We start from the raw sequence: 27,095 nt of genomic DNA on the forward strand, positions 1-27,095 counted from the left end.
AAGTCTTGTGTTTTATATCAAGAAGCCATATGCATTTTGCATTGCTATCACCTAATATGTCCATGTGTATCATAATACCTATACATTTTAAATTATAGCCATCCAGTTAGATTGAACAAGCCCTATCTCCAGGGCGAGAGAGATGTGTTGGGTTAAGTCTATGGCTTTGTGAACCCTCTAGCTCTCACCATGGGGCACAATTCCCCCAGAAACCCCCTTCTACTCCCCATCACTGTTCTCAGTCCCATTCCATAATCTTCTCCCGGGCCTCAGTGAAGTCCTTCCTTTCTATCCTTGACTATTTCTGGCAGCAGTCACTGACTCCTCTGAGGTCCTGGAGTCCTGGAGACTAGAGAGTCTGCCATGCTGTAGCTTGAACCACTGACCATCTTTCAAAAACAGTTTTGTCCCCCCAAATAAAAGGTAGCCTCCTTGAAACAAGGATCCTCTGTTAGACCAGTGTTTATCCCAGCAGGTGCAGCATGCAGCTCTGGACACAAACAGCTCTCAATATTGTAATCTATATCACTCATCTGCTTGAAAGTGCCTCTTTCACATTTTTAGTTCATATTGATTTTTTGTCTATTTTTTTTCGTCTTTATGTCCTGGCCCTCACGGTGGCATCCTCTTCTCCTTTCTCAGGTTTGAGTGAACTAAACACTGAGTTAACTCTCAATACTGGGAGCTTTTCTGATGCCGTGCTTCCAACAAAACAATACAAAAGAGAAGTAAGAGTAGTAAACATGGGGGTGGGAGGAAGGGTAAAGATAACGGCTACTTTCTTTTTCCTTTCTTTTCTTTCAGCATTTCACCAAGACTGGGGTCCGTGCTCAGCATTTCATTTGCTTTGTTTCTTGATAATATCAACTGGGAATCTTTCACTGAAGTGGAACAGTCTAGAAAAGTACACAGACAACGCTCAACTCCCCTGCAACCCACTTCCTTTGCCTGCCTGTCCACTCTCATTTAATGTCTTGATAATAATCCCACCATATGGGAAAAATTAAGGCAGGGAAGTCATGAAAAGAGAGGCTTTGAAACAAAAGGTTAAAATGAGATGAGGTTCAGACATTAGCGAGGTCCCCATTAACCCAGGTGATTGAAGGGGACAGAGAAAGGATGTGTCAGCTGAATCACAGAATGTTATTATAGCTCTTTCTCTCTCAGCAGGCATCTACTGTACCACACAAACACACACACACACACACACACACACACACACACACACCCCACCTCCTTTCCCCTGACTCCTCTCCCCAGCCTTTTTCTGAGGCTGAAAATTACAAGAATCATCCAGCCTTCTGGTGTCAATTACATTGGCCAGCATTCTTTTAATATGTTACTGCCCAGTGCACTGATAAGTTTAAATATAATTAGGGAGTGTTTTAGTTCATTACAGTTGCTATAACAAAATACCATAGATTTGGTAGCTTATAAACAACAGCAATTTATTTATCACAGTTCTAGAGGCGATGAAGTCCAAGATCCAGGCACTGACAGACTGTCTGGAAAAGGCCCATTTCCTGATGCATAGATGGTGCCCTCTCACTGTGTTCTCACATGATGGACAGACTGAATGAGCTCCCTTGGGCCTATTTTATGAGGACACTAATCCCATTCATGAGGATGCTGCCTTCATGACCTAATTACCTCTCAAAAGGCCGACCTCCTAATATCATCACCTTGGGGGTTAGGATTCCAACACATGAATTTTTGAGGGATACAAGCATTCAGACCATAACAAGGGGAGAGGAAGATTATGTAATCAGTGGGGCATGGCCTGCTGGGTCCAGGTAAGAATAGACATTTCCAGACACTTGTTGTGGCCATGTTGTGGTTGCCATAGTGCTGACATTGAGGACTCAAATGCATATGCACTAAACTAAGTCATTATGCATCAAATGTTTGTGCTTTTGCCCTCTTGTTGATTGGCTGAATGGCTTTTTATAAGTGTGAATCCTGAGAAGGCTTATATTTCATTCTGTTTATGCAATGGGTTCCAGTCCATTAACAGCAAGTCCATTTTAGCAGTAACTTCTTCACAATTAAGGCAAATTTCCATTAAAATTTGTTTACAACAATTGTCAAAAGAGAGACCGAGTTGTGTTCCTTTAGGTAGATCATCTGATTTTCTTAAAGCCTGTGCTGATTTCTTTTAGGCCAAGTAAGAGTGTGCCAGCTCGCAGCTGTTAACGCATAAGCTTCATACAGACAATATGTGCTACCTATCAGCACAGCATCTAAGTGCTTAGCAAGGATAAGAAGAAAAAAGGATAAGCTTCTCTTGGGACTGTGGTCTATTAGTGTGTCAAGCAAATTTTTAATTTGAAGAGCAATTCTGCAGAAATGAACAGAAAGTCCTCTCTAAACATTTTAATAAGAATAACCCCCCGAGCCAATATGCAATTGAGTGCATTACTTTCTAGTAATTTCATTTATACAACAGCTCCACAAGCTGTTTCTTTCTCCATATTCAGATAACCCTAGCCTCTAGGGTGACTGTAAAAGTGATATTTTAATAATGTGCCACATCTGTGATCAGAAATCCATGGTGAAACGCTCTCATGATCATATGGTAACAAGCCTCGGATAACTATTTTCCAGATTTAAACAGGACTGGTTTGATGCTTGTGGTAACTTTCATTGCCACATTTTTCAATATCTTCTGCAAGAAATCATAGCTAAAGATGAACCCATAGAATGAGATCCAGCCTTTATTTCAGCTGTGAAGACTTGCCATCTTCCATGGAACTTATAGATCATTCTGTTCAATAGGACTATAATGTGAGCTGAATATGTTATTTACATTTTTCTAGTAGCCACATTAAAAGTACAAAGAAAGATGTGAAATTAAGCCTAATGGTATATTTTATTTAACACGGCATATCTACAAGATTATCATTTCAATATGCAATCAGTGTAAAGCATTATTAATGAGATATTTTGCATTCCTTTTTCTTTGTATTAACTCTTCAAACTCCAGTGTGCATTTTACATTTACAGCGCATCTCAGTTCAGAGGAGCTGCATTTCAAGGGCTCAGGAGCCACACTGGCTATGAACTACTGCATTGGGTAGCATAGCTATAGAGCAAAAATCTTCTGAAAAGGTGGCCTACAAATCCCGGATGAAGAAAATCTTATTAAGAATGTGAATTCCCAAGCCCTATCCTTGACCTACCAAATCATACCTCTGGGGGTAGCACTAAGGAACTTTCATGTTTTAAGACAGGTTCTGTAGAGGATGCTTTGCTTACTAAAATTTGAGAACATTTCTTAGACTCCCTGTCCCAAATTTGCTTATAGCCCTATAGCCATCACCACCACACCCACCGTAAACCCCACCACATGGTCATATAGGTAAGGAGGCACAATTACATAACCCAGTCTGTTCTTTCACACACGCATCAAATATTTTTTTGAGTGCTCATTTTATGCCCAGCCTAACATTATAGGCAAAGCTCCTGCCCTTTGGAAGCTTATATTCTAATGGACAAGGCCGACTGAACAAGTAAAGGGGTAAATAAATGATCTAATTTCAGGTGGTGACAAGTATAAAGAAGTGACACTTGGGTAGGAGGCTGGGGTGGAGGAGGGAGCGTGGAGGAGGAAGGGCCTGGGTGTAGGTGTGGTGGTCAGAGAGGGCTCTGGAGGAGGTGAGTGCTGATAGACACTGAGTAAAAGGAGGGAGAGGCCCCCACTGCATGAGAGAGACCAGTGCATTAGGAATCTCCGTGGTGGGAGCAGCTCCCAGGGCAGTGTGGCTGGAACTGAGTGAATGAACAAGTGAAAGGAGGAGTTGGGAGAGAGGAGCAGGGACAGATCTGATGGCATAGAGCCTACACAGCCACGCCGAGATGTGTGGGAATTATTCCAAGAGCAGAGAGAATTCTCTGGAGGATTTTAAGCAAGTGCATGTAGCATTAACATCTGATGGGCTGGGCATGCTGGCTCATGCCTGTGATCCCACTTTGGGAGGCCAAGGCTGGAGGATCACTTGAGCCCAGGAGTTCAAGAGCAGCCTGGGAAACATAGTGAGGCTTCAGCTGTACTAAAAATAAATAAATAATTAAAAAAAAAAAATTAGCCAGGTATGGTGGTGCCTGTAGTCCCAGCTACTTGGGAGGCTGAGATGGGAAGATTGCGTGAGCCCAGGTGATCAAGGCTGCAGTGAGACATGATCATGACACTGCACTCCAGTCTGGGCAACAGAGCAGGACCCTGTCATCAATCAATCAATCAATCAATCAGTCTGACAGAGGTGGCTATGGAGACTGTCCAGGAGAGAGAATGGTGGGCCCAGGTGACAGGGATAGCAGCGGAGATGGTGACATGTGGCCGAGGTGGGTTGGCCCTTAAAGGTGGAGCTGATGCAGCTTGGGGATGATTGACTGTGGGTGGGAGGGAGGAAGGGAATGGAGGAGGGTTCCTGTGGGGCCTGAGTGACCATCTATGGGACAGTTACTGAGATGATGCTGTGAACTGAAAGTTGGTGTCCCCCCAAAATTCAAGTTGAAATCGAATCCCCACTGTGATGAGATTAAGAGGTAAGACCTTTAGGAAGTGATTAGATCATGAAGGTGGAGCCCTCATGAAGGTTATTAGTGCCTGCGATCGTTTGTAAGTTTGCCCCCTCTAAATCTCAAGTTGAAAGTTAATCCCAAGTGTGGCAGTGTTGGAGGTGGGGTCTCATTGGAGGTGTTTGGGTCATGGAGGCAGGTCACTCATCAATAAATTCATGTCCTCCCTCAGAAGTGAGTGAGTTCTCAGTCTGTTAGTTTCCCCAGTGCTGGTTGTTAAAAACAGCCTGGCACCTCTCCTCTCTCTCTCTCTTGCTTCTGCCCTCACCACCTGATCTCTGCACGCACCAGCTCCCCTTCATCTTCCCCCACGAGTGGAAGTGACCTGAGGCTGTACCAGATGCAGATGCCCAGTCTTGAACTTTGCAGCCACCCAGAATAGTGAGCCACATAAAGATTTTTTTTTCTTAATAGAGACAAGGTCTTGCCCTATTACCCAGGTTGGAGTGCAGTGGCTCAGTCATAACTCACTGCAGCCTTGAACTCCTCCCACCTCAGCCTCCCAAGTGGATGGGACTACAAGCACATTTCACAACACACAGCTAATTTTTTTAAATTTTAGTAGAGATGGGGTCTTACTATCTTGCCTAGGCTGGTCTTGAACTCCTGGCCTCAAGCAATCCTGCTGTTTTGGCCTCCTAAAGGATTAGGGTTACAGGATAAGCCTCATGCCTGGCCAGTTTTTAAAATAAAATAAATTACTCAACCTCAGATGTTCCTTTTAGCAACACAAAACGGACTAAGATAGTGCCCTTATATTGAAAAAAAAAAAAAAGCCCAGGGAGCTCCTCGTCCTCTCCTTCCACCATGTAAGGTGGCAGCAATAAGGCACTGTCTATAAACTGGAAAGCAGGCCCTCATCAGACACTGAATCTGCCAGAAACTTGATCTTGGATTTCCAGCCTCTAGAACTGTGAGAAGTAAACTTTTCTTGTTCAAAAGCCACCCAGTTATGGTGTGTTGTTATAGCAGCCTGAGCTATGAGGAAGACAGATGAGGAAAGCACAGGGTAGGGGATAATTGTGAAAACCCAGTTGCACAGATTATCTCTTTGCAACCAGGGAGAGTCTCAGTATGAATAATCCTATTTTACTCTAAATGGAGAGGAGAGAGGAGTTCACTTACATGTCTCAGCTTCATCTGTTCTTTCACTGTGCTCTTTCCCACAGGAGATAGAAAAGTGGTTAACGGTGGCTCACGTCTGTAATCCCAGCACTTTGGGAGGCTGAGGTGGGCAGATCACTTGCAGTTCAAGACCAGCCTGGCCAATATGGTGAAACCTCGTCTCTACTAAAAATACAAAAGTTAGCTGGGCATGGCAGTGTGTGTCTGTAATCCCAGCTACCTGGGGGGTTGAGGCACAAGAATTGCTTGAACCTGGGAGGCAGAGGCTGCAGTAAACCAGTGAGCGGAGATCAAGCCACTGCACTCCAGCCTGGGTGACAGAGCCAGACCCTGTCTCAAAAAAAAAAAAAAGAAATTTCTCTGCCTGTCAGGAGGAGGTGGAGGAAACCACAGCCTCCTTTCTTTCCAGGTGGTCACAAGTATGAATTCATTCACATACACACACTGCTGCTGCCTGAGAACCTCAGCATCACATCCATTCAGCTACTTTTGACTCCTTTTGACTCAGTGAGGTAGGCAGAATCCCAAAATAAACGCCCCGTGACCCACACTCCTGCAGAATCCCCTTCCCTGGAGTGCAGGCAGAACCTGGTTGCAATTTCACTCCTTTCACTAAGTTATGTTATACGGTAAACATGAAGGGACTTTGCAGATGTAATTAAGGTCTCTAATCAGTTGACTTTAAGCTCACTTGGGCCTGGCCTAATCAGATAAGCCTTTACAAAAGGGTCTAAAGGTCACTTAAAAAAAGTATGCTAATCATGCTCTCCTGTTGGCCTTAAAGACTTAAATGGCCATGCTGTAGAGAAACCTGTGCCAGAGAAAAGGCTTCCAGAAACTGAAGACTGTAGGCTTTAGTCCTCCAACTGCAAAGAGCTGAATTCTGCCAACAACCAGTGAGCTGGGAAGAGAATCCTGAGCTTCAGCTGAGATCACAGCTTTGGTTGCCGTCTGATTATAGCCTGGTAAGACCTCTGACCCAGAAAAACTGTCAGATTTATATTGTTTTGAGTCCCTACATTTGCAAGAATGTGCTATGCAGGAATTGAAAACTAGTATGATAAAATAATAATAATGGCTTTTACTGAGCACTTATATTGTGCTAAATATTTTCAATTGCTTTACCTCATTATTCCTCACAACAATCCCTTGAGTTTGGCACTATTATTATCCCAATGTAACACATGCAAAAGTGAGGCTTAGGGAGAAGTCACAGAACTGAGGGTGGGATACAGCAGGAACTCTGAAGACAGGGAATTTGAGCATTACACAATGCTGCCTTCAATTAGAGGAGGGGTCCCGCATCAGAAGCTGTGCACCTGAGACTCCTCTTCATAATTACGAAGGCTGCTCTCCCCTCCCCTTAATCCCTTAGACATGCACTCTGGCCCCAGGCCCCACCCAATAGTGCCTCTGACCGGCCATTGCATCATTTCCTCTCCCCACCCTCTGGAATCCCCATGGTCAGCTTGGACAGCATGACCTCGGGAAGCTAAGATGTCCCCAGGATCCACTGGGCCTATTATAATCTAGCTCACACTTGGAGCGTCTGATTTACCTTAGTTTTCCCAGGATAATCCCAGTTGTAAAACCGAAAGCCCAAAGAGAGTTCGGTGAATGGGTACAAATACACAGTTCGATAGGAGTAAGTTCCAATGTCTGACAGCAGGGTCGGGTGACTATAGCTAACAACAATGGACTGTCTATTTCAAACTAGCTGGAACTGAGAACTTGAAATGTTCCCAACACACAGAAATGATAATCAAGGTGATGAAAACCCTAAACACTCTGACTTCATCGTTACACAATCCACACATGCAACAAAATATCACATGCACCTCACAAGTACCTACAAATATGTGTATCAATAAAAATAATTTTTAAAAAACCGAAAGGCCCACATCCCAGGAAACTCCTCAATGCCAGGCAAATCGGGATTATTGATCACCTGACCACCCTCCAAAGCAAGTCCAGGCATGAGGAAGCCTGGGGGCCACTTCCATCCTGCAACGTGCCATGCCTTCCCTATTACCAAGAAGAAATGAAAAGCCCAGCTTGGATGGTAGAGCACTGCTCTCTAGAGAGAGCTCAGAGAAGAAGCAACTATCCTGAAGCAGTCAATGCCAAGGAGCTCCTGCTGGGTGAGGTTTGGCAGTGCAAGCCACGAGGGGCTTCAGCCTGGACCATCAGACAGGCCTGGAAAGCAAGGCTCATTCAGCCCTCCCCCTTGAATTGAGAGATCCTCTTGCCTGAGCATCACACATGAGGCACATGGATTCAGGCCTCAGACCACGCCAGACTCCATGTTTCACCATCTCTGTTGCCCAACCAGGCAACTTGGGGAGAGCTGAGGGAGGCTTCCCATCCTTCCTAGGACTGTGACCATCATGATACTCACCTGGGGAATAACGGAGACCCACCTATTACTGTCCACCTTGACTGAGAGTTCAATCCTGATGAATGGCTCCCCTATAAGAGCCGGCTTCTCTGTTGGGGGTCCCGGAATCTTGACTACACCCTGCCATCTTCCAAGTTGTGCTATTTCTGCCAAGTGGTACCTGGCACGACAGCAGCTGGATCACTGTCACTGTGAACTGAGTGACCAGTGGGACATTTACTGAGATGGTGCTATGGTCTGAGTGTTTGCACTCTCCCAAAATTCACATGTTGAAATTGAAAACCCAGTGTGATGGCATTAGGTGGTAGGGCCTTTGGGAAGAGGCCCACGTTGTGAGACAAATCTGTCCACACTGTGGGAAATGGCTCAACACACACACTTCATTAAATACAGCCAGCCAGCGATTCATAAACTCATTCATTCATTTATTCATTGGCTTGCCAATATTTGGGGGCACTTATGATGGGCCTGGCACTATCTTAGGTTCCCACAGGGAATTACAGAACATTTTAAACTGTATAACATGGAAGTGCTGGGCACAATGCTAGCATATGAAGATACCAACCTAATTCACACGGCTGTGTGAAGAGGGATGGATGTCACAAAAGATCTTCAAGGAATTTTTCCAGAAGTCAGATGTGTATTTTTTTTAATTTGAGATGGAGTCTCACTCTGTTGCCCAAGCTGGAGTGCAGTGGTGTGATCTTGGCTCACTGCAACCTCTACCTCCTGGGTTCAAGCGATTCTCCTGCCTCAGCCTCCCAAGTAACTGGGATTACAGGCACCCGCCACCATACCTGGCTAATTTTTGTATTTTTAATACAGACAGGGTTTCACCATATTGGCCAGGCTGGTCTTGAATTCCTGACCTCAAGTGATCCACCCGCCTCGGCCTCCCAAAGTGCTGGGATTACAGGCATGAGCCACCGCGCCCGGCCAGGATGTGTATTTTTAATATTATCATTTAGTTTGAGGAAAACAAACTAGTTGTTTGTTGATATAGAGATACATCCCCCGAAAGCCATTAACAAAACCCCTCAACTATCAGCTTAAAACACGTCTCTGCATTTTATTTTAAGAAAACAAAAACCTGGTCACAAAACATCTTCAGAGAACAGGATAAGTGAGGAAACAAATGAAATGCATGGGAGTAGCAAATTTGGGGCCATGGTCATTTTCAAGGGGCGGAGCTGACATGAAATCATTTTGTTCCCGGAAAAGCAAGGTTAACTCAAGCTGTGAAGCCCAGATGGCCAATAGATTTACAGCCATCTAAAGAGGAGCAGAATCCTTTCAAGAGTTGAATTATGATGACTTGTAGTATTGATTAGATGAGAACACCAACCCTGTATTCAGCAGAGAGTTAGGGAATGAGAAGTAGAGGGGAGATGGTGGTGGTGACCGTCTTTATGTAGTTTTCGAAGTCACTTCCGAAAAAGAAGATGAGGTAATAGTTGAATATGCCAGCGACGGACATGAGGAACAGGAAGAGTATGATGCGTTTCCCAAATATGTAGCCAGGGGTGCTGGAAGAGAAGGAAAAAGAAAACTGTAGATGCAGTGCAAATGACACCAATTTCACACACACAAAAATGTTACCCCTTTTAGATACATGGGGTTTAAATTATAGCTCCCTGGATTCAACAATGCTCCATTTTCCCATTTACTTCATACGAAGGATGGAAGTGTCTCAGCTATTACTAGCCATTGAACTTATTTCAAACCCAAGCGAAGAGAGCCTAGACCTCAAAACCCATTACCGCGAGGGCTCTCATGATTTCCTTAACTCCAGAGCTCCTTGATGGCCTGAAGGTGGCAGGTTCCGTTGATCACTGGGCATCCTCACTGAGCATTAGGACCATTAAGACCCTCTCTGTAGCTGCCCCTAAGGACAGACACATGTGTAATGCAGGACTGTGTTAGAAGTGAAGTTTAAATGAGCCGATAAAACCGGTGGAACCTGAAAGGTGCTTCGGCATCTGAGGGCTCATTTTATTCTCCTGAGGCTGCCTGGAGTAATTCACGTTTATATTCATGAGAGCTGGGCGCCCAGCAATGAGAGACAGGCCCTTGCATTTTTGAGTGGAGAGAGAGACTTGGTTTTTGTTGTTATTGCTGTTGTTTGTTTGCTTGTTTTTGAGATAGAGTCTCACTCTGTAGCCCAAGCTGGAGTGCAGTGGTGCAATCTCGGTTCACTGCAAGCTCCACCTTCTGGGCTTAAGTGATTCTCATGCCTCAGCCTCCCAAGTAGCTGTAACTACAGGCACGTGCCACCACGCCCAGCTAACTTTTTGTATTTTAGTAGAGATGGGGTTTTGTCATGTTGGCCAGGCTGGTCTTGAACTTCTGAGCTCAGGTGACCCACCCACCTCGGCCTCCCAAAGTGCTGGGATTACAGGCGTAAGCCACCATGCCCAGCGGAGACATGTTTTGATACACTCTATCCTTCTCTCCAAGGCACTAAATCCTAAACTGCATCCACCAATGAGATGTGACCTCCTAATGGCACGCAGAGGCCACCCTGCGTCTGCCCTCCCTCTGCAGAGCCCTCCTCTGACTGCCACCATGTCTGGCCCATTGAGTGGTGCTAACAGGTTGGGAAAGTCCAAATGACTCAAGAGGTTGTTAGTAAAGATCCCGGGAAGGCACCCTTAGGCAATCAGGACCGCACAACGAGATGAGCCAGCTCAGCTCAGCAGCTAACTTCACGCTGCCAAGTGCCGTTTCCTGCCATAATCAGAGAGAGCAGCATTTGGCATCCACAGGTTTAATATTAGAAATCTTATCAATTTGAAAGGCACCCCACATGCTCATAATATAACTCATAATTTATTTTTATTTATTTATTTTTTTGAGACTGGGTCAAGCTCTATTGCCCAGGCTGGAGTGCAGTGGCATGATCTCAGCTTACTGCAACCTCTGCCTCCTGGGTTCAAGCGATTCTCCTGCCTCAGCCTCCTGAGTAGCTAGGATTACAGGCGCCTCCCACCATGCCCAGCTAATTTTTGTATTTTTGGTAGAGACAGGGTTTCACCATGTTGGCCAGGCTGATCTCGAACTCCTGACCTCAGGTGATCTGCCTACCTCGGCCTTCCAAAGTGCTGGGATTATAGGTGTGAGCCACCATGCCCAGCCAACTCATAATTTTTCTACAGCAGGAGTCTGAAACTCACTCAGCCATTACATATCAAGCTCCTTGCTACTCAAAGTATGGTCCATGGACCAGCAGCATCAGCCCCCACTGGAAGCTTGTCAGAAATGGGAAATCTCAGGTCTCTCTGGAACCTAATGAATCAGCATGTGCATTTTAACAAGCTCCCTGTGGGACCCACTCACATGGGAAAAGCACTGCTAGCTGACACCAGCCCTGTTCCTTAGCCAGCTTCATTCTCTCCCTGTTTTCCTGTTCATTTATGTTCATGAGATAAGACATCTTTACTAGCTCCTTACGGGGGAAAATAAACATCCCGAAAGAGGGTGTTGTGGGCTGAATTAGGTCCCTTCCAAAATTCATATGTTGAATCCTTACCCTCAGTTCCTCAGAATGGGACTGTATTTGGGGACAGGGTGTTTAAAGAGATGATTAAGGTAAAATGAACTCATATGGGTGGACCCTCCTCCAGTATGACTGGGGTCTTAAAAGAGGAGATTTGGACACAGACATGCTCAGTGGGAAGACAGCGTGAAGACACAGGGAGAAGGTGGCCCTCTTCAAGCCAAGGAGAGAGGCCGCAGGAGAAACCCACCCTGCCCACACTTTGATCTTGGACTTCTAACCGCTAGGACTGTGAGAGTATAAATTCTGTGGCTTGAGCCCCCCGGGCTGCAGGACTTTGTTATGGCGGCCCCAGCAGATGAGTACAGAGCCCTCTGCTAGTGCTGGTAAGGGAAGTGAAAATAAAATAAAGAAGTCCAAGTAAAGGATATTTTTTAGCCAGAGAATAGAGGGTTCAGATAAATTAAATTGTGAAAAGTCAAATATCATGGTGGCTCAGATTTATCACACAAATGAGGCCACCATATGCTCATTACAGAAACAAGAAAAAGTGATTTGCGAAGCTGTTTTACGCTCAAGATAAAACCGAAGTGAAAAATGAAATGGCAGCGCCTCCTGATGAAATAGTGGTGTTCTTCAATTCAGGTAGGATTTTTCCAAGGTCTCAGGGCATGTGGTTCCCGCAGCATTAGGACTAGGGTGCTTTAACTCTTCCCAGGCCGTGTACAGGGTGTGGAGGATAAAAGCTCAGCTTCCTGCTCCCTTGTCTGCAGGGCTCAGGGAATGTGACCCCAGGTCGGGCACGTCATTAGCTGTACCTTTAAGTATCTCAGGTTTGGAGATGGGGCCACAGCTGTGGCAAGTGAGCATGGTGGGCAGATGCCGAACCTGCCCCAGGCTCAGGCCAAGCTGCGGAGAATCTGAAATGCTGTGAGCAGGGAAGGAAGAGCTTGGGGGCCGAGACAGGGCACACCAGGGTCATTAGCCCTTGAACGAGCAAGATATCTCTTTCATGTTTCTTTTTTTTTTTATACCAACCACAGAAGAATCACTAATCTTTCATTGTTTCTAAAAGTTGGTACATAATTCTAAATGAGTGAGGAAGGTCAGAATTAAATTATTAAGCATCTGTTGGGACTTCCTTCATTCTCACAGCCATCCTGTGGGGGCGTATCGTGAACCTATTTTCCATCTAGGCAAACAGAGCAGAGAGCTTGCACGATTTGCCTCAGGTCCCACAGCCAGCAAGAGGCAACGCAGGTGTTCAGACCTGCCTGTGTGAGACCAGAGTCCAGTGCTTTGCACTGCAGTGACTTCCTAAGGATGCCTTCAGACTTTGGGGACTAGGATTTGGCTATTAGTTTTGAAACAGCTGTGCCCTCCACAGGCAGCATAAACTTACATGAAAACACAAAAGCATCCTGCTAAACAATTCCCATCTCAAAGGTGCTAACCACTCCTAGGATGAGGTGCCGTAGTGTGGGAGATGAGGGCGCCCGTGCACCCAGAGCCCTGAGTTCCACCCAGGCGTCGTGGGTGGCTCATGCCTATGATCCCAGCACTTTGGGAGGCCGAGGCTGGCAGATTGCTTGAGTTCAGGAGTTCGAGACCACCCCACCTCAGCTCTCTGTGGCCCCCCACCAGTCACCACCCTTCTCCCACTTCCCACCCCAGGTTCTTAATGTGCACAAAATACGAGGTAGGAACAGAAAACATTACAGTCCCTTCTTGTTTTACAATTCTGTTCTTTTCAGAACTTATGGAAGTCTCACTGTAAGCCTGGTGACCTCTAAAGAAAATAAAAATTGTAAGCTCTGTGAGGACAAGATATTTCTCCTCTGCCCACCCACAAATATCCAATAAATCAGGACCTCTGCAAATATTTCTGAAGTGAATGCATCATTTCTCAGAAAAGAGAAGTGAACAGCCTTCAGCGATTCCCAAACTCCAGTGTGTATAAGAATCACCTAAAGAATGTGTTCTCTGAGAATGCAGAATCATCTGAGAATGCGAATGTTCAGGCTTCCTCTGGCAGAGATTCTGATTCACAAGTCTGGGATGGGGCCCAGGAATCTGTATCTTTCATAAGCACCACAGATGATTCTAATACTGTTGTTTGGCGGGTTTCGCTTTTAGAAACAGCAGCCTTGATATCCATCTATGCTCCCTGGCCTTCCAAAAGAAGAATGTTTCTCCTCAAACTCTGGTGAAGTATCACCATACTCCACACTTGGAGGGGCCCACAGACTCTAGAACATTGATGCTGAGGAGAAATGACAGTGAGGAATCAGTCTTCTTGCGTTTTGAGAACTAGGTCTATGTTTATTTTGGTGAGTTGAATATTTTTGGTCTTGCAATGTGCCCCTGGCTCTAGGAGACACCTTGGGTCTCCTTGGGGACAAAGGCTCTGTTATGTTCACTGTTATTCCTTCAGCAACTGACCTGGTACCTGGCACAAAGCAGGGAGCAAATATCTACTGAATGAATGTTGAGTGAATGAGGAGTGAGTGAGCAACTAAGGAGAAGGAGGAGTAGGGTAACCTGAGTTCACTGGCCTCAAGCGTTGACAGTCATTGCCTACCCACCATTGAGCTGAGAACTTCAAATTGCCAAGAGGATCAGTGGGAGCCCTGACTGAGGACAGGACTCTGAGGGATAGGAAGAGGGAGCAACCTAGTGCCCACTAGGGAAGGTAGGTGATAAAAGGCCAAGAGTCAGTTGCCAGTTGGTGCCAGGTGCCATTGAGTTTGGGCCCAGGTGATAGCTTAAATGAATGAGGAAGAAACCAAGATTCAGGCTGGGCATCATGGGTGGCTCATGCCTATAATCCCAACACTTTGGGAGGCCGAGGCTGGCAGATTGCTTGAGTTCAGCAGTTCAAGACCAGCCTGGCCAACATGGCGAAACCCTATCTCTACTAAAAATACAAAAAATTATCTGGGTGTGGTGGTGCACGCCTGTAGTCTCAGCTACTCAGGAGGTTGAGGTACAAGAATCACTTGAACCTGGGAAGAGGTGGAGGTTGCAGTGAGCCAAGATCAGGCCACTGCACTCCAGTTTGGGCGACAGAGCAAGACTCTATGTAAGGTGAGGCGAGATGAGGTGAGGTGAGGTGAGGTGAGGTGAGGTGAAGTGAAGGGAAAGGGAGGGAGGGGAGGGAAGTGAAGGGAGCGAAGGGTGAGGTGAAGTGAAAAGAGAGGCAGGGGACGGAAGGGAAGGGGAAAAGAGAAGAGAAAAAAGAAAACAAAGTAAAGAAAAGAAACGAACTGGGTTCAGTTAACTGCTGGGTAGTAACTGCTACAGGTGAACTAAACAGGTTAGAGGAAGGGTCAGAGAGTAAGATGAAGGGCTGAAAATAAGAGCTAGAAACTTCTCGAGGGCGTTAAAAAGGGAACTACAAAATCCTCGCAGGGCAGCCTGAAGCCTGAAGGAAGAAGCTCAGACTGGGGCATACATTGTGCAATGTCTTCCCTGCCCACTGGACCAAGGATGACACTGAACTTCCGAAGTGGACAGGGCTGAAGCAACTTCTGGAAAGGGGCAAAGGACCGTCTGGGGTCCAAGAGAGAAATTCCAGGGGAAGAATCTCATCAAGCAATTCCTCCTCGGTTGGTGAGGTCAAGAACTACAGCAGGTCCCAACGGCATTAGGTGTCTGCAGATTCCAAGTGTGATATAACCCAGGAACAGAAGGGGGACCTGGGGAGGAGGCGGGCCTAACTGAAGAAGTTCTCAACAAGTAGCTTCTGGAAGGCAGGATTGAAAATCTCCTTACATTTAACCATAGAGCCCCTCTGGCTTGCATCTATATCAGGCCGTATTTTGGTCTAGATTAGGCTTAGACATTTCTTCTAGTATCTATTACTTCTACTGATGACAACTACTCAGAGTGGTTGTGTTAAGCAGTATCTGTGTTAAGAAGGACTCTGAGGCCAGTTTTGGTCTCTGCAAGAAAGAGCACCATGATTCATCAGTAAAGCCTACCACACCCACAGGGGAGGAGAAGGGGATCTTGAACCCATGCACACAGTGGGTTACGGAGCTGGCGGGATATTCTTATTATCTAAAGCAGGAGATCAGGGAGGGACATAAGAAGTCAGGCCATTTATATTTCAATTAGGTCTGAAGAAATCTACTATTTTAAAGATTTCTTATAAACCAATCTTCTATTGTTTATTTTTGTCACCTCTGTTCGTTCCCTAATAGGAATCAGTTAGTAAAACCTTTAAAGTTAAAAGGACATGTGGGTAGGTGGACACATTTTGTCATGCTCTGCAGATTATCTCGGAATTAAAGCAGCTGTAGGATCTTAAGCAAGTGGTGACAGATGAAGAGAGGAGCAGTGACTGAGCCACATCCCTGGGACTTTGCGAGGGGTAAGATAGGGCTGCACAGGGAGCCAGGCAAAAGAGAAGATTCTCTTATTTCATTGCTAGACATTCCACCCCTACTCTTAATAAGGTAATCACATGGGAAAAGGCATGATAGAGGTTTTCCAGGGCAAAAGAGAATAAAGAATATCATTTAGGGCAGTGTTGATAAGAATAGGAGAGATAATGGAATTGTGGTTTTAGAGGATAAATAAGAATGCTACTAGAGAGGAATGAAGAAAGAGATGGCACAGGGAAGGATCTGCCGAAAGAACAGTCATTCTTTTTCCAGCTGCAGCCCAGCTCGTGGTCTAACCCTGTCAAGTCCTTGAGCTTCACAGGCTCTCAGGTTTTCCAGATACAGCGCTTTCACCCGCTGACCTCCCCAGGATGTCACTGCCTTTATCACTACTGAAGGATGCTATCTAATCATAGAGCCCATTAGCCACTAGAAAGGGGTGCTATTGTAAAAGACAGAGCGGCTGTGAACATAGAAAAGAAAGGAAAATGGTGTGGAAGGCTGGGGTCGGCACCTGGGGCAGCAGCCTTGCAGAACGCATTCCTGACACCTGGACCCCTACTAGTGCATTAGGAATTGCAATCTCTAAGGAACTGATGGCATACTCTAACTCCAATGTTTCTTCTGTAAGTATCAGCATTTATTCTACTAAAATCTAGATTTCCTAATCCAGGTGTCAGGAAGGTACTGTGCTGCTTTGGGGCTTTCTGTCTGGCAACATCTATAAACAATGCAATGGTGATGCTAGTCAGTTTCACAGTCTCATGTTTGCACCTTTTTTTTTTTTTTTTTTTTGATGGGGTTTTGCTTTTGTTGCTCAGGCTGGAGTGCAGTGGTGCAATCTTGGCTCACTGCAACCTCCGCCTCCTGGGTTCAAGCGATTCTCCTGCCTCAGTCTACCGAGTAGCTGGGATTACAGGCGCCCACCACTATGCCTGGCTAATTCTTTGTATATTTTTTAGTAGAGACAAGGTTTCACCATGTTGACCAGGCTGGTCTCGAACTCGCGACCTCAGGTGATCCACCCACCTCAGCCTCCCAAAGTGCTGGGATTATAGGCGTGAGCTGCCGCACCCGGCTGTCATGTCTGCATCTTATTTTCCCAACATTCTTTCTGCTGGCCCTTGGAAGATCTGTTCCTCAGGACAACTTATCACAAGGTGCAAGCGTTCATTCTCATTTCTCTAGACAAACAGTCAAAGGTTTCACTCCCAGGAGGCCTGGGAACCCAGACACAAAAAGTCATTCCAGCGCCAGACTCTGTAAGGCGGGAGTGCAGGGTGTGGGACTGCAAGGCATGTGCAGCGAACAGCACTGAAGCACCCTTTGAAAGTCAACACCATGCAGAGGAATTGCTTAATGAGAAAACTGGGCAAGTCCCCCCAGCTGTATTTTCAGTCTTCGAAGCTCAGAGAGAGAAGGATCAGAGGTCCTAGTCAGCCTTCCCCCTCCCACCCAAGGGGGTGCTACAGAGCCATGAATCTAGTAAAATATTGTTTTGAATTATCACTCTTCCTGCTCAAAAATCAGGAATCACTCCATAGTTCTTTAGTAGTCCCCGTCACCTACCTCTGCGTTCTCTCTCCTAGGTAACCGACAAAGTACTTTTGCCTCACAAACAAATACATCAGTCCAGCAAAGGCAGCAGGAACTAAGTGGAGAAATGAAAACACCTGTGTCAGTTTCGTAGCCACCAAAACATGCCGTTAGCCCAGTTTGAGCACAATCATTAGGCAATCAACATTGGTCACAAAATCTAGCAGAGGACATGTGCACTTCAGAAAAAAAAGCCCAAGGGCTAGAGGAAACCCAAGAACCTTCCTAATACTGATAATAATGACCTTATGCCGGCATCATGGCATTGTTTACAACAAACTTGTCCAACCCACAGCCTGTGGGTCACACATGGCCCAGGATGGCTTTGAATACAGCCCAACACAAATTCATAAACTTCCTTAGAAACATTATGATTTTTTTTTTTTTTTTGCGATTTTTTTTCCTTTAGTTCATCAGCTATCAATAGGGTTAGTGTATTTTATGTGTGGCCCAAGACAACTCTTCTTCCAGTGTGGCTCAGAGAGCCCAAAAGATTGGACACCCCTGGTTTACAAGGTATTTGCATAGCCATCATCTAACGGGAGTCCTTTCAACGTAACTAGTACCCACGTTTCTACTTCCAGCTGCGGAAACGTGGGTTCAGGTGGTCCACCAGGCTTGCATAAGGCTGTCAGCTGGTAAAAGGGGGCAGCGGGTAGGGCTTAAACCCTGAACCCAGCTCTGAAACTGGTTCTCTTAAAAGTACACCCTTCACCCTGAGCCTCCCAGCAGCACAATGTTTAACCTTTCCTGAACCAACAGTTACCGTTTAGAAAAGATCTCTAGGGAAGGAGATTCCTTTTGCATTCTAGCCTTTTGGGAAACTGCCTGGAGCAACACCCCCAATAACCCTATGAAGTCCTGAAGGCTTAGCGCTGGCAGTTAACTCAGCTGGAACTAATGTTATCTGGAGCCACAGATATAAAAGCCGTCTAAAACCTGCTGCCATTGAGGGAATACTTTTCACCTGCCGCAGTGCTCCTGGCGTTTGAGGAACTTGAGTCTCCAATCCTCCGAGCTCGCTGGTAAGGAGTGTGTTACTGTCACCGTCTGACAGATGAGGAAATTGAGGCTCAGGCCACAAGAGGCATGAGGACATCTGTCTTTTTTCTAGATCATCCCTGAGCCTGGCATAGTGCCTGGCACATACGGGTTTTCAAAATAATATTTGTGAAATGAATGAAAATAAGGCCAGTGAAGGGGTGGAATTTGAAACCAGGTCTTTCTGATTACAAAACTATCACCGCCACCCGCATTATCAATAATAACATTTGTTGCGCTTCAGTTGTTAGGCGGAACTGTATGAAATGCTATTTTTGTAGGTCATAAATAGTCAGATATTGGCAGTTTTACACGGCTCAATCTGGTATATGCCAAGCACTGTGTCAGGAGTTTTATACATATCATTTCACTCACCATAGGAATGCTACTAGCTAGACCATGGGCCTGTTTTACAATAAGGAAACTGAGGCTTGGAAAAGCGGAGTAACAGCCTGGAGTCACACACCAGCAATGAGCGTCCTTGGATTTGCCTCCAATCAGCCACTCCCCAAAACCCATTTCTTTCCACAGTTCCTCCTGCCTTCCAAAATACTACTGTTATCTGGCAGATAAGAAAATCAAAGCAAAAGAGAAACTGTGAGTTTCGGCTTGCTTTCTTATTTATTTATTTATTTAGAGATGGAGTTTCACTCTTGTTGCCCAGGCTAGAGTGCAATGGTGCTATCTTGGCTCACCGCAACCTCTGCCTCCCAGGTTTAAGTGATTCTCCTGCCTCAGCCTCCCGAGTAGCTGGGATTATAGGCATGCACCACCACGCCCAGCTTATTTTGTATTTTTAGTGGAGACAGGGTTTCTCCATGTTGGTCAGGCTGGTCTTGAATTCCCAACCTCAAGTGACCCGCCTGCCTCGGCCTCCCAAAGTGCTGGGATTACAGGCGTGAGCCACTGTGCCTGGCCCATGCTATTCTCTAAAAATCGCAAAACTGTCACAATCACCATTTGCCTTGGGCGAAGTTTTTCCTATGTTGTACCATCTCAGTGATTCTGCTTCAACTTACTGGTCCATTTTTCTTTCAGTGGGAACCCAATTGAACATGAGCTAACAGAGATTATGGGTGGAAAATGACCACTCAAACCCCTGTGCAAGGAAGGTGGGTGCCTCCTGCAGGGAAGTGGGCTGCTGGCATCAGGAGGGTACAAATCCAGGCTCTAAAATTCTGATGTTCGTGCAAGCCATTTGTTCCTCTGGGACTTGAGCTTCTGCTCTATGAAGTGAGGGATTTGCACTAGAATTATCTTTCGGTTTCCTTTCTGCTCAAAAAAATTCCACAATCTGTTTATTCATAAGAAATCATGATTATCAACCAAGGTTTACTGATGATTTTGTCTGCTGGCAATGACAAAGCTTGTTTTGACAGGAAATACGTATTTCCAGGGCTACGAAACACCTTCAAACTCCCACTGTATTTATCTGGTTACAGCAAGTCCGCATTCATCTAGATCAAACATCATCTAAGACATGAAAAGAACTGTAACTCCTAGTAAGAGCATAGTTTGACTTGATTTTTCGAGTAATGCGAGACATGTTTCCTATTTAACTGAGGATAGAAAATAGGAAATAAATGGTGAGCTTGCTGACAGCCTTCTCAGCACAGAAGGAGTGCCACGTGGTGTCCCTTAAGTGGTTTCTGCTGCAGCCTCACCTCTGCTCTGTCACTGAACTTAGTTCTTTTCCCGCATGGCGCTTCCCACCCTTGTCATTGTCTTCATTCCCTGACTTCTGTGGTCCATCTTGCCAGCTGGCCTGTGCTTCACCGCCACCTCTTTTATTTATCACTGTATATCTAGGCACAGGGCTTGGCACAGAGTAGCTCTTCAATATATATTCATTACGTAAATGAATAAAGTAAGAGGATTTTTGTGAAAAATCCAGAATTTTAAGCCAAAAGACCCAGGCACTCATTCTGCCTGTGTTATTCACCAGCTGAGTAGCTGAAAGCAAGTTACTTCATCTCTCTGAATCAAAGTATCCTGAAAGGTAACAAGGGACATAAGAGCCACTCTACCTACTTTATAGAGCGGGGAGACAAAAATAAGTCTTACATAGTTCATCATGGGACTCTGTGGCCTTTCTGCCTGTGCCCTCCAGGGCCACAGAAGCTGGCCAGTTCATGCCCATCGGCCACCAGGCACAGTGCCAGGCATGGCCCCGAAAGGGGACCAAAAGTATGACTGATTTTCACTCAATGTTAAATCAACTCTGGAAGTTGATCTGTATTTCCAACTTGCTCAAGTCAAGCCTGTGGGCTGCTGCTAACCGTGGGACAGCCAGGGATGTGGCATCCAGCCCGTGGCTCAGTGGAAACATGCCTGAAGGAGGGCCACCACACTGGAAGCTTATCAGCAGAAGAGCCCAGTCACAGTGGCCCCAGAATAGATCCCTCAGGCACTCTCATTTATAATGCCCTTGTATCTGAACTAACACTGCTTAAGGATTCTGAGTCACATTTAGCCTTAAACCACCCTTGTCAGCACAGCAGCTCTCAACCAGCCACCAGGGAGCAAGCATTAGCAATGCATTATCACACGCGCTCTGCACGGGCGCAGAGCATGCCTGAAACACAGCCTCCCGAGGGCTCTCACCTCTCCAGGGCTTCACAGATGGGAGCCAGGGGTCAGGCAAAGTCCTTTCAACAAAAAGCCTGCCCTTTGAACCTCCTTGAGATGCACTTTATAGAAGGAGAATGAACAAAGGGAAGTCTGAGTTACCTTGGCTGCAAAGTAGCCCCGCAGACCAGAGCACAGCGAGGAAAGTGGGGTACGCATCTACACAGTTCTGACTGCAGAATAAATAAACAAGGAGAAAAACAATCAGATACCAAGTTACTGCAATATGGTCTGAAAATTACCTGAAAGTTGAAGTTAATCATCATCATCATGTATGAAACATAAATCCCATTCATAATTCCACTTACATCTACCCAATAAGATGGGGCAGCCAGCTGCCACCTGGGAAACAAACAATGGTATAAAGCAAACACATGTTCATAATCCATTAACTCTGTTCCTACGGTGATGCGTAAGGGAGACTTGGTTTCTTGATGTATTCCTTTGGCAGGGTTCCTGTTCCTGGCAGTGCACCTGTGCTTCTTGGAATTGAAGAGTGAGCAATGCAGACAGAGGATGTGGCCACACTGGTGTGGGGGTGGTGGGGGAGGGAGAAGAGCCCAACTAAGGAAACTTTTCTATCAGATCCACAAATCAGCCCAGGCCAGCAAGTCAGGCTGAGCAAAGAAAGGTGATCTTCAAGCATTAAAGACACCAAGGTCAATTCAAAAAAGCTGGTGCTCAGAAAGTTAGCTTACTGAGTGGGTGATCACTGTGTGCTGGGCACAGTCCTCACTCCCTGGAGAGTTCTCACTCTACCATGGATGTTTCACACCCATCCTCTCTTAACTCACCATATTCCTGTGCGTTCACATGACGATTGTATGAGTTTCCTCTTGCTGCTGTAACAAGTGGCCACAAACTGAGTGGCTTAAAACAATATGCCTTATAATCCCAGCACTTTGGGAGGCCAAGGCAGGCAGATCACAAGGTCAGGAGTTCAAGACAAGCCTAGACAACATGGCGAAACCCTGTCTCTACTAAAAATACAAAAATTAGCCAGGCATGGGGGCGTGTGCCTGTAATCCCAGCTACTCAGGAGGCTGAAGCAGGAGAATCACTTGAACATGGGAGGCTGAGGTTGCAGTAAGCCGAGATGGTGCCACTGCACTCCAGCCTGGGCAATGGAGTGTGATTCTGTCTTTCAAAAAAATTAATTAATTAGAATTAAAATATACACGTGAACAGAGTCCAGGTCCAATTCCTTTTAGCTCTCAAACCCTGACTCAGCGGTGCCCTCGTGGGAGATGGGTGAAGGCAAGGCCCATTAATTAAGGCCAAGTCTGAGCCGATCTGCCTGGGGTATCTGTTCAGCAGCTGCCCCAGAATCTTGAGCTATCTCTATCAGTCAGCAGTTGTGTTTTATGCTAAAAATACTTGCATCTGTCTTTTTAATCCACCAGTATCATTTGTCCTTCATGCTATTTTTCCTTGATAGCCATGGTCACTAAACATTTATGATCCCACACACCATCAACCAAACATTTTGAGCATGCAACCTTATAACAAGTATATTTGCATATAAACTACATACACATACTACTGTCCGTGTATATGTTAAAAATGAGTAAAGCTTCATTTCTTCCTGCAGCCTCATGGGTCATCTTGTAACCCTTTTCAGTGTTCTTGGATGCCCCTGGGGAAGCTGCTCCTGGGACGACTTTCTCCTAGAATAACACACAACCCTATTCCCAGTGGTTTCCTGACACAGGCAAACAGACCAGCTGCCTCTGGCTTTTGCCAGCATGTAGCTGCCTGCTGCATTGATCTTTGGCCCTTTTTACAACCCAGACAGGCACACAGATACATGAAGAGGGCTTCCTCCCTCTGCAAGCCCAGGGAGGAAGTGGTCTTTGTAATAGAACCTCAGAAGTATCTAGACAATTTTTATCTTACGCAAAACTCTCCACCCTGCCTGCTTAGTTCCTACCTTTCCATGGCTGGCTCTCCCCTCCCTCATCCTTCACCTTCCCTCTCATGGAGGTTGAGTGTACAGACCCGTGGGTTTTGAGGGCTGGGCTGAAGCACCCACACAGTGGGGATGCCTGAGCGGCAATAAGCACCTTCCACTATCCTCTTACACTTTTCATCTCTGGAGCCCCACAATGACTGTGGAACTTCCAAACGACCTTCCCAAATGACACAGCACAACCACCAACCAAAGGGCACTTCTGCAATCTGGAGGCTGGCAACCAGTGAGGCCAGGTCTGAGTACCATGGCTTCTTAGAAACAGAGCTGTTCACTCCTGGGGGAACATGGCAGAAACTACACAGCCTGGCCTGCTCCATTTCTTCTTCATTGCCAGCAAAATGGAAACCTAACTTCTAACCACAAACAGTGAAATCGCGCCATAACTTCTCCAAACTGGCTGAGCTGAGGAGTCCATAGGAACACAACGTGACCAGTGAGAATGCGACTCACCTGGCAGAAGTTTCTCTTTCCAAACTGATAGAGCATAGTAGGAATGCTGTCTTTGGATTTCGTCTGGGGAGAAGTTTTGACCTTGCCTCATCAGAGACACCTTTGCACCTCTTGCATGTGGATGTGTCCGAGGTGGGACCCTAGTATTTTTCTCTGCAGATGGTGCAAAGAGGCTGACAGCAACCGACACAATTTCTGTATTCTCCTCCAAATGGTTTTCAAATGTCTTAAATCACACCTTTCAACATCTTAAGTTAGTTCTGAGAATTAATACATGGAAGGCCTAGATGTTAAAATAGAAACCTCTCTATAATCAGTTTAGCAAAGGATTTCCTTGAGCTTGGACTGCTGGAGTAGCCCTGGACAGAAGTGCTTGGGAGAAGGGAGTGGAGCCCAGAGCATGTGGGAGCATGCAGAAAGAGGGAGATCTGGGTGGCCCGCTGCAGCAGCACTGTGAGTGTTCAGGGACTGTCTGAAAGGAAAATGCCCAAAGAGGGCAAGGGGCCAGGCGGTCAGACTGTGACTACCGTACTAATGTGTTCAAGAGCGGCCCAGCAATTTCGGAGCGGAGGGAGGGAGCTGAGGAGACGCTCCTTCCAATTCCCGCTTGCCTACACCTCACTGAAACAATTAAAAATACCTCGATGAGGAGGACTGAAGAGAAAGTATATCGGTGAGTGTGATGTAGGCCTGTTCAGTCGAGATCCCTTGAAGCCAGTTTAATTCACGGGAAACCAATGGTACCGCTGAAGGGGAGCCTCCCTCCCATGGTGCCAGCAGCGAGCCCAGGGACTCCAGCCCTGCGGTGTGAATCTTTGTCCTGCGTTTGCACCATTCTTGGCATTCTGAATGCATTTTTCTTGGGTGACCATGACTCCCCCTTTGGAAGGATCTCTGGGGACATCAAAGTTGCTCGTGAGCTGGAACTGAAGGCCAGCTCCTCCCTTAGCTCCCTAGCATGAGGCCTTCCTCTGTGACAGGCCCCTAGTCTGTAGTCCATAGTACCCAACACACCTACCGCTGGCTGAGCCTTGAAATACACTCTCCATAAAGGAGAGAGGAGGATTTGAATAACATTCATTCGGATTTGCATCCTGAATAGATTGCACCCATCTTTAGGAGCTGCTCGGGTGTTTTCGAACAGCCTTTTTATTCAAAGAAAAGAATGAGAGAGGGGGAAAGCACCTGTGTAATGTCCCCATTCTTTTTGTTCTTATTCTAGTTGCTCAAGAAGCCCCTGTGTTAGAAAATGCACTGGTGTCACCTCCAGACTTCCACCTGCAGGAAAGTGAGGGGCAGGTGAGTTGAAGGCTGTCACCAGCGTGTCCTGCCTGTGGCTTCTGAAGGCGACTGGTGAGTCATGGCTGGTGTTCACAACAACACCCCTGGTCTAACCCCACAGGAAATAGGTCAACTTCCCTAACCAAATGACTCCCTCTGATCTTTCTGAAGCTGCAGAGATCACACCTCACTCCGCCAACGCGCCCCATATCCCCACTCCCTTTCTTTTGACACTAGCACTCACTAAGATGAGGAAGGGTGTCCACAAAGCCTCTCTGGTGAAATCCAACCTTCCTTAGCTCCCTGGCGCTCAGAAAGTTGGCTCAGACAGACATGTGGTATTAAGGGTGTCATCACTCCTAGAAGGAGATCCCCCTGCCCTTGCCCCCACCTGTTAGCAACATCAGGGTTTAGACTCACTTGGCAGTGTAGACTCGCTCAAAGGCAAATGTTCCCGTCCTCTGGAAGCTCCTCCCATTCTGGGTCCTGCTTTCATGCTCCACCTTATGGGCAAAGAATCCTGCCAACAAAAAAGGTTTGCATTTGGTTCATTGTGGGCATGTTCTGGAGCCTGTTCCTTCCTTGTTTTACTACAATGTTAAACGCCTCCTTGACTTGACCTCCAAACAGCCCTAAATGTCCTCCATCAACTGTCATTTAGCAGAAATGTACTCAGCAGCTGCTCTCTAATGAACGCTGTGTTTGGTGTTGGAAACGCAGTTGTGAGCAAGGCACGGCCCCCACTTTCCAGGATCTTACAGCCTAAAGGAACAGACAAACAAGGAAAGCAGGTGTTCCACACAGCAGAGCGAGTCATGCCAAGATAAGATTGAGTACACGGTGCTTTCAGGGTCAAAGGAGGCAACTTAATTCCATGTTGGGTCACAGAAGGATTCCTAGAGGGAATTACACCTAAGATAAAATCTGAAGAACAAGTAGAAATTAGCCAAGCAGAAGGAGGGAGAGGGGCCACTCTACATTAGGAGAACAGAATATGCAAAGGTCCAGGGGAAAGAACTGTTTTGGTTCAGAATGTCCAGCCAAGGAGGGGAAATGGAGGCTGCTGGGGAGAAAGTGGGATTTGGTAGAACCACAGACAAGGCCAAAGAGGGAGGTGATGAATTGTTCTTTCAATGACATGTATCTATGACCACTTGCCACGTGCCAGACATTTAGCTTGCACCCAAGAACAAGACAAAGAGCCTTGGTTTGAGAAACTGATGCTCTGGTGAGGACAGCAGAGGAGGAAACAGATCATCCACAGTAAGCAAAATACATAAATTGAAATGATACAGTGTGCTGAGCTATGGGCCAAAGAAGGGCATGGTAAGGGGCCATTTGATGCATGCAAGAGGGTGGGGGCGTGAGCCCCAATGACAAAGTAATAACTGAGCCTGGGCTTCAAGAAGATGACCATTGAGATTTGCACCTGGGCCTAGCAGGGTGACTGTGACCTTGCTGAGAGCTGTGTGAAGAAATTCAGAACTTAGTTCTGTCTGAGAACAACAAGGAATTACTGACAGGTTTAAGCAGAGGAATGTAGTCATCAGAAAGCCACCCTGTCTTTAGTGTGGCAGGTACTTAGCAGAATCAGATCCAGGAACGGGGGATAAGATAGGAGTCGACTGAGGTGGTGGCGGTGGGGTGTCAGAGACGCCAAGGAGACATAGTCTGGAGGGTTTGACTATAGATTGGATGATGGGGGGTGAAGGTCTCTCTCCCCTCTCTCCTCTTCTATTTTATTCCTTTACTCCTTTTTCAAGAGTGAAAAAGGGGATATATGTGATTGTCAGGGATCCAACCACAGGGTTCTTTTTCATCAATTTCATATTATCCTCCTCAAAAAGACATTAAAAGGGTGCTTTATTATGTATAGGAATAAAAGCCTTTCATGTTTTTCTTTTTGATACAAATAACACTCCTTCTGTAGGAATGTGCCCACTTTAAGTGTATCTGTAGGGTCTCTTGCATAAAGGAAGGGCCCACCTCATCCCAGGCAATGTGATGGGCACTTGCCATGTATTCTGTCACTGAGTTTTGCACCCACTCTTTGCAGTGGGTAGTACTGTTCCCACTCTGTAGGTAAGAACCCTGCGACCTTCCAGAGTCACCCCGCCACTGGGGAGCGGTGCAGCCGGGACT

At 46.3% G+C, this 27,095-nt stretch overlaps 1 protein-coding gene across 3 annotated transcripts in view; it reads right to left on the reverse strand.

The window, feature by feature from the left end:
• Nucleotides 1-9,145: 9,145 nt before the first annotated feature.
• The window catches only part of ALOX5AP (arachidonate 5-lipoxygenase activating protein), a 46,157-nt gene continuing 28,207 nt past the window's right edge, over nt 9,146-27,095 (reverse strand). For all 3 annotated transcript variants that reach the window (XM_010367080.1, XM_030922242.1, XM_030922243.1), the window contains exons 3-6: nt 25,374-25,473; nt 21,353-21,423; nt 17,555-17,636; nt 9,146-9,627 (exon numbers count right to left, since the gene is read on the reverse strand). In XM_010367080.1, the coding sequence (XP_010365382.1) occupies nt 9,465-9,627; nt 17,555-17,636; nt 21,353-21,423; nt 25,374-25,473 (416 nt within the window). In that variant the 3' untranslated portion in view covers nt 9,146-9,464. The remainder of the gene's footprint in view (nt 9,628-17,554; nt 17,637-21,352; nt 21,424-25,373; nt 25,474-27,095) is intronic.

The sequence above is a fragment of the Rhinopithecus roxellana genome, chromosome 18 (genome assembly GCF_007565055.1).
Source record: "Rhinopithecus roxellana isolate Shanxi Qingling chromosome 18, ASM756505v1, whole genome shotgun sequence".
Taxonomy (NCBI): Eukaryota; Metazoa; Chordata; class Mammalia; order Primates; family Cercopithecidae; genus Rhinopithecus; species Rhinopithecus roxellana.